Source organism: Pantherophis guttatus, chromosome 2, assembly GCF_059756535.1.
Source record: "Pantherophis guttatus breed Tessera chromosome 2, ASM5975653v1, whole genome shotgun sequence".
Classification (NCBI taxonomy): Eukaryota; Metazoa; Chordata; class Lepidosauria; order Squamata; family Colubridae; genus Pantherophis; species Pantherophis guttatus.
The window spans coordinates 148,847,301-148,859,612 of NC_142064.1; the positions used below are offsets into that span (position 1 = coordinate 148,847,301).

The 12,312-nt window shown below is 38.0% G+C and overlaps 1 protein-coding gene across 7 annotated transcripts in view; it reads left to right on the top strand.

Annotated features, from left to right (window-relative positions):
• CEP112 (centrosomal protein 112) overlaps nt 1–12,312 on the top strand; it is a 299,264-nt gene that overhangs the window by 24,515 nt on the left and 262,437 nt on the right. For 5 of the 7 annotated variants that reach the window (XR_015732452.1, XM_034412661.3, XM_034412656.3 and 2 more), the window contains exons 6-7: nt 3,641–3,688; nt 3,785–3,862. The exons of the other annotated variants lie outside the window; for them this stretch is intronic. Coding sequence is in view for 4 of the 5 variants with exons in the window: in XM_034412661.3 (XP_034268552.2) it covers nt 3,641–3,688; nt 3,785–3,862 (126 nt within the window). In the remaining variant the exon portion in view is untranslated. The remainder of the gene's footprint in view (nt 1–3,640; nt 3,689–3,784; nt 3,863–12,312) is intronic. 7 annotated transcript variants of the gene reach the window in all.

The following is a 12,312-nucleotide window of genomic DNA, read 5'->3' on the forward strand; positions in this document are numbered from 1 at the left end:
GATAGTCCCTTGGGTAGTTGGGTCCTCTGCCATGAGTAATAAAAAGCAACTTGAACCACTCTTGAAAAGAAGCTGCCAACCAATTCACTCATGGAGCAGAAGGGTTACATGCCCATGCTGCCTCATTCTGGACCAGTTGAAGCTTTTGGGTGGTTTTCAACAACAGTCCCTTGTAGAATGCATATGTCAAGGGCACAATTGGTGTATTAGGTCAAAGTTGTTCAATGGCCTTCCTGCTCATCAAATAGTACGAGTCCCAGAAGACCTGCAAATTGTGCCCTATTCTTGGATGGGGAAGTGTCCCATCCAGGTTTAAACATGCAACATCCTCAGGGCTACGTAGCATAGAAAAGTTACAACTCCTGTTTTAGACTTTCAGCTTGAATGTGATGATTCTATTTGAACATGGTTCAGTTATGAATGGAGATTATGAATGGAGTAGTTTATTGTATTTTCTAAAATTAGGAGTGCTTGCTGGCATTGATGATGCCACTACTTTGGGTAGTAATACATCTTGCAAGAAAACAACCAAGCTCAAAGAACACAAAGATCCCTCATTTCAGCCCTTACCTACAAATATTCACCTTTATTTTATATATATATATATATTAAGAAGACAATCTTTAATCTTAACTGGTGTTTCTGCTTCCCCCCCTTAATCTTATGGTAAATTACCATAAGGTTATGGTAATTTACGTGCAGGAAGTATATTCTAGCAAAGTTTTGCTAAAAGAAACAAGTTTCCCTCTTCAGTATTGGTGGCTGCTGTTTATGTAGAAGACATCAGATATTGGTTGTGGTGTTGGCCCTATGCAGGCTCTGGATGGTGCTTCTCCTAATAGGTTCATGACTTATATGTTCCACTGGATTCACAAGTGCTTCTTGAATAGAAAATAGAAATTGTGGACAGGCGAGGCTTTGTCCAGATGCTGTGCCAATTACACTCCCTTTGGAATGGGATGTTCTTGCAAGAATCATGGTTACGTTGAGATTGGATTGTTGAAATGTATTCAGCTTGGGGCTACCTTTGAAGACTACCTGGAAGCTTACTTAAGCTTAGGGAGAATGTGACAGTCACCATGCTGGCAGGTGACAACCATTTTGGCAGGGTTATGTCTATATTATGGGCTTTGCATTTGTTGGTATGCTTATGTGTACAGTTCAGACTGATTGACCTCTAATATAATCTTAGATGACTAGGACCTATGTTATTAGGGAACCCTCTCTTCCAAAAACAGTCTACCTGTCCTATGTGTTTAGTCCAGGAAGTGAAGATTTGGAACATTTAAGAGTCAGAAGTGCTGAATCAGTGTTTGTTTGCTTACAATATCTCTCTCATTCTGTAGTATTCTAATTTCCCAAGGGAGAATTACCCTTTTCACTGTTAAAATTCAGAACGGTGTTAAAAATTCTTTACTTCTGGTGCCTAAGGTACTCTAGTCGGTTTTTTCTAATTTCTAATTATGTTTTAATTATATTTGTTGTTTTAAATTGAGTGTTTTAGAATATTTATAATATTTTATATTAGCTTCCTGGAGTATTTAAAATTGAGCAGAATATAAATTATGTAAATAATAAATAAAACAAAATCTGCCCATAGGATAAAAATAAATGCAATTTTTAAATCAAGATTATGCATGTTTTAAAAAATAATTCCAAGGAAAAATTTAATGAAGCTTTATTACATTATTCATCATGATATTTTTCCTGAAAGTCAATGGCTTCTTGCTATTATAATTATTTTCTGAAATTTTTAATTTATTCCTTTATTGCTTTTAAAATAATAACAAAGAAATGAAAAGAAGTCCTACTAAGATAAGAATGCATTCATTCTTAAAGAAAAAATATAGAAAGTGTGATTTTAAAAAAGTGAATAAACGCAATGAGAAAAATAGTATTCTATATCATTTTAACTGTAAATAGTTACAATTCTGTTGACATGCTCCTCTAGGAGCCATATTGGAGCTTCAGTGTTGCCATCTGTATATACCGTGTTTCCCTGAAAATAAGACCCTGTCTTATATTTTTTTGAACCCTGAAATAAGCGCTTGGCCATATTGCCATGTACTCAAAAGCCCGATTGGGATTATTATCAGGGGATGTCTTATTTTGGGGAAACAGGGTAGATCTGCACCCATCTTGGCCTTCCCAAAGGACCTGAAATCCTGGCTCTGTTGATTGGGATGTGTGATACTGGAGGGTAGCTAATGGATTAAAATACTCTACTTCCATCCAATGTACCTTGCTCCTTTTCTAAACATCTTTGTCAATTTTAAAATTAATTTTAATAGTAAAAATTGTTATTGTAATATTTTAATGTTTTATTCTATTCCTTTTATTTGTTTTTAAGCTGCCTAGAGGGTAGCTTGGTGAGATGGGTAGCATATAAATTTCATAGTAAATAAAAATAAATAAGTAAGTAGCTATCTAATGCAATTATTATTCAAATATATATATTTCTAATACATTTATAAAAGTATCACATTTTAAACCAGCTGTGTTTTGTATAAATGAGTCCCATGCTTCATTATTCTTGTCCTAACAAAGTCTACAAAGTCTACGCCTATAAGTAATTCACTCATAGATGACAACTGCAGTCAGGTTAATTAATTTCTGTAACATGACAGTCAGCGCTTAAAAATAAAGAATGGCTCTCAAATATTGAGGAAAAGCTGAGAATTGAAATGTAGTGAACGAATAATGTTTGTGATGCAGCTAGATTAATATGTTTGGGATGTCTAGTTGCTGATGTTGCTATATCGAAAAACAAAACTGAAAGCTAAAAAGTCAGAATTAACAGTAGTGTGAAACCAAGTAACATAAGGAGCACGAACATGAAAAACCTTGATATAGTGAAAGATGAAATGAATCAACTACACATTGACCTCTCAGGCAATAACAATTTGAAATTGTCTTGTTTTGTCTGTATATAACATTTGTCTGTATATATTGGAAATCATCCAGAATTGCTAATTTACTTGTTAAAAATAACAAATAAGTAAACATTTTGTAGATGCTAAAGGTTGCATCAATGTGTATTTGCATAATTGCACTGTTTCAATAAATGAAACAGTGGGTTTGGTGTTTAAATACAATTATTAGGCTGTTTAACAAAGATGTAAAAAGAATAGTTCTATGAGCTGTCAGTTCTATCGCTATGAACTATTCATAGTCTTTCAGTTTGTACCACAGAGATGTTGTCTGGTTAGCAGAGTGAGCTGAAGGATAAGAAAAGTCAGAGAAAAATTAGATAAATACATAAAAGTTAAAATGTTGTTTCTCAAAATATTCTTTAGGATATCATAACCTACTTCAAGAGAAGAGTGTTTCCCATATTGTGATTCTCTCTCCCTCTCCCTCCCTCTCTCTCTCCCTCTCCCTCCCTCCTTCTCTCTTAAATATAAGCTTTTTCATTCCATTTATATCTCACTTTTCCTCTTTACTTCACAGTAACTGTGAAGATTTGCTTGAGGGACTTTGACTCTAAAAGCTAAGCTATTGGTCTCATGAATTTAGTATGAGATTTTTTTTTAAGATGTCTCTATCATAAACTAAGCATAAACCCTTTAAACATCTTCATCTAGACTTTATCAGTTCAGAAAGTCTTCATATTAAACCTCTTTTAATGTATCTTTTTCAGCTTGAAAATCCTAGATATTTACGTGAGAAACCTATGTCCCTCTCATTGGTATGTAGTGTTCTCCTGGTTTTGGTTTTCTTGTTATAATACTTTTTCTCTGTGTTAACACTGGTGTTAAATACAAAATATTATTTTTTATAATAGATGTCACCCAAGTTAGGTTTGGGGAAAAACAGTACTTCTCAAGATGAACAAGCATTGTTCCGAATACATGAAAAGGAGGTAACACATTTTGCTTTTATAATTGTCTGTTAATTGTCTGTTTTAAGGCAAATAAAATAGATAAGGTTATGAATTAAACATAATTTTTGAGGCTAGTTTTGACAGCAGATATGGTATTCGATATGGAGTAAGACACATAGTTCTCTATGATAACTGGCAGTTTAAGAAAATGATATGCATGTTAGTCATCACCTTTAAAGCGCTCCATGGCTTAGGACCTGGGTACCTACGAGACTGTCTTTTGCCACCAATAGCCTCCCACCGACCAGTTCGTTCTCACAGGGAGGGACTACTCAGGGTACTGTCACTCAAATTATGCCGACTGACGACTCCCAGGGGGAGGGCCTTCTCTGTGAGGGCTCCAACCTTTTGGAATGAACTGCCCCCTGAGATACGAAATATCCCTGATCTCCGTGCTTTCTGCCGTGCCCTCAAGACCCTGATGTTCCAACAGGCGGGGCTAAACATATGAACATGTGAATGATTTTAAAATGTTATCTAATTTTGGGTTCTATTTAATTGGGCCAAACTATATTATAATAATAATTTTAATTAGCAATTTTAAAAAAGATGTTTGTATATCTATATTTTTTCTTGACTGTACACAGCCTTGAGTCCTACGGGAGAAAGGCGGTATTGAAATATAAATAGTTGCAGAAACTTTGGAGGCAGATAGACTCATGATCCAACGGGATATTGATGAGGCCTTTAGAGTATTCACTAGCTACGCAAAAAGGAACAATCTCCCTCAGAAAATTCATGTTCGTTTTAACAAGAAAGCTTTGTGTGAAGAATTTTATAAACGAACAAAGGATCAAACTATTACATATAAAGGCCAACCGATGATAGTTCTGAAACAAATCCCACGTCGGGTAAGAGAACAGAGACGCAGATATCAATTTTTGACGACTTTCCTGAGGAAAAATGCAATTTTGTATTTGAAGGCTTATTGATGTCATGGAGGGATAAGAAAGTGAGGATTCGAAGTCTTCAAGAAGCAAGAGAATTCATGGAACAACAATTTAATTTGTCAGAATTAGATGTTGAAGGAGAAGGGGAAAGTAGAAGTCTGGAGGAATCGCAAGAGGAAAAAGAGGTAGAGGAGAGAAGGAAAGGCGGGAAAGAAGGGTGGGGGAACACAAAAAGTTGAGGAATTAACAGTGCCTCAGAGGGAGACAAGACAAACAGTTAAGAAGGCTATAACAGCGGGAAAGTAAAAACTTAGGTGAGAAAAGGAAATGGGGGAATTAGTGCGTTTGATATCTGTAAATATTAACGGTTTAAATGCTCCTAATAAGCGTAGTAGGATTTTGAATAAATTAAGAAAGGCTAAGTATGATATTGTCTGCATGCAGGAGACCCATATAAAAAAAAGATCAAAACCATTTGTTAGAATGCCGGGCGTTGGGTAAAACTTATAGTTCATTAGCAGGTCAAAAAAAAAGAGGGATAGTGGTATATGTACGATATCATTTGAAATCCAACAGGTTTTTGCTGACCAGGAAGGCCGGGTTCTCATGCTCGAAATAGAAATTGCCCAGTGGAAGTCTTTATTGGTTTGTATTTGTGCCCCTAATGACAATCGGAGGACTTTTTATCAAAACTTATATGTTAAACTGGGGGAACTGGAATATGAACATGTCTGTTTAGTGGGGGATTTCAATGCTGTAATGGATAGAATGCAGGATTATGTCCCGGGAAACATACAAGGAAGGTTGAAGGATATTAAGAGAACATTACCAAAAATATGTAATGATTTAAGGGAGGAATTTGGATTACAGGATATATGGAGGTTGAGAAATATCAATATACTTATTTCTCTCCCAGACACCACTCGTGGAGCCGAATAGATATGATATGGATGTCTCTTGAGTTGAGGGGGCTGGTCTCGGAAGTGGAAATAGGGCCCAACCAGTGGGCAGACCATAACCCGCTAATGGTAACTTGGAAGATCCCACATTGTAGGAAGGGTAGATGGAGAATGAATATAGGTATTCTGAAAGATGAAGAATTTATGAGTAAGTTTAAGAAGGAGTTATATCTTTTTTTCCAGAAAAATAAGAAAGAGGATACTTCAATATACAATACATGGGATACAGTTAAGGCAGTGATGAGAGGGGATGGTTAATCAAATATATGATTGATAAACGTAGGGCGGGTAAGAAACACCGAGACAACCTCTTGAATAAATTACAACGGGTGGAAGAAAGGATGCAAAATGGATTAACCCAGACAACATTGATAGAGGAAAGGGAGTACTGGCAACACCAGATTAAATTATTAGATCAAGACGAATTAGCAAATAAAATAAAGTGGACTAAACAAAATTTTTTTGAAAGGGCGAATAAAACAGGAAGATGGTTGGCTTACCGGCTTAGAAAGGAGCAGGAACAATGGAGAATAGAAGGGCTGAAAGATGTAATTGGGAATCTTCATTGTACTAAGGAAAGCAAGAGAATGGTAGCTCAGGATTTTTTTCACACAGCTTTATCAGAAAGGAGAGGAAAATATTTGTGAAATTTAGAAATATTTGGAAAAGATTGCCTAAAGTCTCGAAAACAATGAAGGAAATTCTTAATGCGGAATTTACGATGGAGGAAGTAGAAACAGTTATGAAAACACAGGCGAATGGCAAAACCCCGGGTAGAGATGGCTTTCCAGTTGAATTATACAAAATAGTGTTTGACGTGGTAGGAAGTCACATGACGGATTTATTTAATGCGGTTATGAAAGAGCCTCAGGTTCCAGTATCTTGGACTGAGGCTTATATTTCTATTATCCCAAAAGAAGGAACTGATCTATCTCTTATTAAGAACTATAGACCAATATCATTACTAAATTCCGATTATAAGATATTTGCGGGGGTTCTTGCAGCCAGGCTTAGCTGCTTCCTTAACCAATTCATTCATTCAGACCAAAACGGTTTCCTTCCTAATAGATATCTCCGAGATAATCTTAGAATTATCATGAATACACTAGAATTTTTCGAAAATCGCCTGGATAAACAATTAGCTTTAATTTTTGTTGACGCCCAAAAGGCGTTTGACAGAATTAGTTGGGAATTTATGATTTCTCAATTGGAATATATGGAGTTTGGTGGGAATTTTATTCGGGCAATTCGAGCTATTTACCGGGAGCAGACTGCAAGAGTTCTCATAGATGGAGAGGAGATGGAGAGAATTCAAATTTGTAGCGGTACAAGACAGGGATGTCCCCTTTCCCCATTGCTATTTGTATTAACTTTAGAGCCCCTGCTTAGAGAAGTGAGAGGAAACACGGAAGTAAGAGGAATGAAGATTAGGCAGGAGGAAGTTAAAGTCCAGGCTTATGCAGACGATCTTGTATTTATCTTGGATCAACCACTGGACTCGGGCCTGAAATTATTATGCTTGATTAGAGAGTATGGGAAGGTAGCGGGATTACTGATGAATGAAAAAAAAACTAAAATCCTAGCAAAAAATATGACTCAGATGCAAAGGCAACAGCTGGAGCAGTTAATGGGTTTAAGAATAACAAATAAAATTAAGTATCTGGGTATATGGTTGACTGCCAGATGCTCCTCCATAAAGGAGGATAACTATCTTCCTCTTTACAGCCAGATGCTCAGAGACCTAGAAAGATGAAAAAATCTCCAGCTATCGATTTTGGGAAGGGTGGCAACCATTAAGATGTGCGTGTTACCCAAATGGTTATTTCTATTTCAAACAGCCCCGGTAAGGTTGAATAAAGAGTTTTTTACAAATTTGGATAGGAGTATATCTAAATTTATCTGGCAGGGAAAGAGGCCGCGGATTAGACTTAAAATGTTACAAGAACCCAAAAATAGAGGAGGATTTGGACTCCCAAATTGGGACCTCTATCACCAAGCAGCGAACTTGATTTGGGTGAAAGAATGGAGGGTCCTACAAAAGAGACGACTTTTGACATTTGAGGGAGCCGGTCTTCAACATGGCTGGCACTATTTTGTATGGCCGGGAGCATCCGGCCGCCCTAGACACTTTACTGATCACTATTTACGTAGGACGCTTGGGTACACTTGGGAAAAGGTTAGAAGAAGAGTATATTCAAAAGTTCCATGATGGATTTCGGCGCAGGAAGCTCAGATTTACCCGACATTGTATAAAGGGGAGAAAACCTTGACGTATGAAGTTTTTTTGGATGTTCAGGATAATCCGAAGTCACGAGAATTATTAACTCTTCAAGGATATAAAATAGACGGTGGTCTTATTCTCAAGTGCACTCCAGGTATAAAAAAGATTTATATAGCGAAGGAATCTACCGTAAAAGACAAGAATTGGATAAGATCTTATTAGAAGGAGGGAAAGGGATACTATCTAAATGTTATGCATATTTATTGTCTCTGCAGATAGGACAGGATGTAGTGAAGGATTGTATGATAGCATGGGGGCGAAATTTTGGATATCCTCTTGACTTCCAGCAATGGGAACAGATTTGGTTGAAAAATATGAAATTAACTATGGCTTCTTCATACAAAGAAAACATATATAAAATGGTCTATCGGTGGCATCTCCCCCCGGCAAGATTAGCTAAAATGTTTCCCGGGACATCTGCCTGCTGTTGGAAGTGCGGTTACAGTAATGGAACTTATTTTCACCAATGGTGGACCTGCCCACAGGCGGTTAAATATTGGAAAAAAATACGGCAATGGATTTTGGAAATTACACAGATTAATTTGGAATTAAGGCCCGAGATTTTCCTATTGGGGGCAAAACCTTTGAATGTTAAATCAGATATATGATTCTTGTTGATTCATATTATTACTGCAGCAAGATTAGCATATGCGCAGGAGTGGAAAAATCAATACTTACCGATAGATTTGAAAATAATACATAAAATTAATGAATGTGCGGAATCAGATAGATTAACTAGATTGATCAATGATAAAAAAAATTCAGAATTTTATAACAGTTGGAAATTATGGTATGATTGGGTCCAGAAAAGGTGGGATAGAATAGATATATGATGATGTATATATATGATGGCAAATATGTATGTATAAAGGAATGACTTTATATTTATGGACAATGTAATCACATTATACCATGGTGGCAGGATTGTATATTTTATCTGTGTATTAGTGTATAGAATATATTAATAAAAATTATTGAAAAAAAAAACACATGGATTTAGTCCTAGGAGGTTATTTGGAGCCTGTGATTATTGTTTTATTGTTATTGTTACTTTTATTGTTTATTGAACTTTTCTCATATGGCTGCACTAGTTTTTTAATAGGATTGTTTATTGATGCTTATTATAAATTGTGCTGTTATGCAGTGTTAGCTGCCCAGAGTCACAGAAACTTTTGTAACTCTACAAAATAAAACCAATTAACAAAACATGTAATGTAATTTTGTCTAAGTCATGTTGAATACATTTTCTCAAAGTTTATTTAAATTCAGTTAAATTGTTACTGTCATTAGTGGAAACACCTTGAGCTTAAATATAGTTTTAGTATCAGCAGGCTTTCAGCAATTTCAGAACATATGAAAACTGATGATAGAAATGGTTTATTTTGAGAAAGATGAAAGTAGTCTCTGAACTCCACCTTTTCTGAATGCCACCTATCCAAAAATGAGTGAATTTCTTATTTATGTTCTCAGCAACCTAAGTTTAAACATACTGTAAGAAATTGGTTTTGAATTCTGAGTGGCACAGAGAACAGGTTGAACTATACAATGCAACAGTGGTTGCATTATTTTCATGGTTATAAGCCACTTTTGAACAGTTGATTTATTTAATGCAAACTCTGGGTTTTTAGAACCTTTTTGTGTTTCTGTTTAATTATGGCTTCCATTCCATTCTGTATTGTCATATTTTGGGTTGATGTTAAAAAACATTAATGTGATGTCACTCTTCACAGCCACACTACTTAGTGATGGAAATTCTGGCAGTCCTAGTTGCCGTTGTAAACCTAGGACTGCACAGGTCATTATGTGAGAACCTCACATGATTGCAGCATAGGAGAGGGCAGGAGTACCAGTCAAGCAGGCTGGTGGGTGAGAGCTGTGAGCAGGGGAGTGCCATGAGCATGTGCGAAGGACCAATGATAAGGGCTGTGTGAGGTGGTGTCACAGTTGAGTGCTAGGGAGTACAAGTGAGTGGAGGTGACCATATACGCTGGCTAGTCTGAATTTTTATTGTGTGATGATAGGATGCTGTGATGGCTGGAATTTTGAGGACTAGTCATAACTTTTCAGTGCAGTCGTAACTTTGAACAATTGTTGAATGAATGGATATAACTGTAGGACTCCCAGTATAATACTACTGTAGAGCTTTTTTCCTTTCAGGGAAAATAAATGTTAGGAAAAACATGAAATCCCTTGGAAGAAAAATGTCCTTTGTAAAGGAAGCAAAAGTGGGACCCTGCTCCAACCCTGTCTCTCTGGTTTCTAGATCTACTGAAGTTTGACTGCTCTGCCTTTCCAGAGTAGCGGGAGACAGTTGGGAGGAAAAAGAAGAGCTCAAAAGATGGAAGATGGGAGTTAAAATATCATTATTAAGGGTAGTGCAGTACTTTAGCAAGGAAATTATGCTTGAACTTGGAGTATATGCATGTGCCTCTTGCTTTATTTTCCTTCATTTTGGTGACACAGAGTCTGGGTTCAAACACTGGATGAACTCCAATATTTGTGGAATGTGTGGGAGTAGGAATACAGATGAGAAGCCAAACTTCCAGCAGCAATGTTTATTGCAGATAATGACTCATAAAAACCAACATGCAACTTCCAGCTGATAGCCCCTTTTAAAAGAAAACTATCAGCCTTTAACCAATAACATTAAAATATGTCCCGTACCTGCATGGCAGAAGAAAAGTCTCTGCTCATGCCTGCGTGGACATAACACCCCTTCCCCCTTCCTCGGGGAAACTTCGTATACCACAAACATCATCCAGATACATTGGTCTATGGCGACTTCGCGTCGACTGGCGGCTCTTCTGTATTTCTGTCGAGCCCTCACATGTCGACTGCATTCTCGACAATTCTTCAACTATATCAGATGGCTTACACATACTCTCTGGGGGCCCCTCCTGAACATATCCCTCAGTTGGAATTGGGGAAAAGCGAGACGAGCTTCATGGCAATGGACCTTTAATAACAGGTGTTTCATTCTGCACTGGCCTCAGCCCTTCAGATACCCATTCACTGCGTTGTTGTCCCTCTCGCTCTTCTAGATTCCCACCCCGGTTTATTTCTTCCAGCTCCCTAATGGCTGTCCCCCTCCCTCGGCTCCAAAGCTGATCGATATGTCGGCACCACAGGCGCCCATCCTCGAGCTCCACCCGATATGAACGGGGACCCGTAACATCTGTAATCTGTGCTGGCACCCATATGGGTTCAGTATAATTCCAGGCGTATACTAGATCACCTTGCTCAAAGGTTCTGACCGTACTTTCCCAGTCTGTGAGGGTTTCTTTTGAATAATCGGGGTGTATTCTATCTAAATTTGTTCTCAGCCGGCGACCCATAAGTAATTCGGCTGGGCTCTTTCTGGTGGCTACACAGGGAACCAATTTATTGGTTGAACAAATCAAGTTTCTCCTGATAGTCCCCTGGACCCATTCGAGTCAAGGCCTCTTTTGTCGTTCACACCATTTGCTCCGCCTGCCCTTTACTCACAGGGTTAAATGGCACGACCAGGGCGTGACATATTCCTTGGTTTATTAGGAATACCTCGAATGCTATTGCCGTAAATTGCGGCCCATTGTCCGATACCAACACGACCGGCAACCCATGTGTCGCAAACATTTTGTTTAATAGTCTCACGACAGCATCCGTCGTGGTTGACCTCATTATGGCCACTTCCAGCCATTTGGAATAGGCATCCACAACAATTAGGAAGGACAACCCCTTTATCGGCCCTACAAAATCGAGATGTTTCCCAGTCCCGTGGTGGTGCTGCAGGAGGTGCCGGTTTTGATTCCTGGCATGCTTGACACAATGCCACCCATTCTGCAATATCTCTATCTATATTTGGCCACCACAGATAACTACGGGCCAATGGCTTCATCCTTACAATTCCGAGGTGGCCTTCGTGTAGAGTCTCTAATAATGATTTCTGCAGTGGTGTCATCTACAGGGAGCTGTTGATACACTTGGGCAAGATCTAACTTTGCGAAGATCTTAACCCCCCCTCCCCCCAATGAATGTAACAAGTGCTGCACCACTGGTAACGGATAAGCATTATGTTGAAGAGCCCTATTCAGTGTACATTTATAATCCACGCAAATTCGGACCGACCTGTCTGGCTTCACTGGCGTCACGATAGGAGTCTCCCACTTGGAGTGGTCCACTGGTTCCAGTATGCCTTGCTGAATCAATTTATCTAGTTGCTCGTCAACTTTGGGCTTTAATGCAAATGGCACCCTCCTCAGTTTCATTCTTATTGGTACCACCTTGGGGTCCAAACTGAAGGATATCTGGGTACCCCAT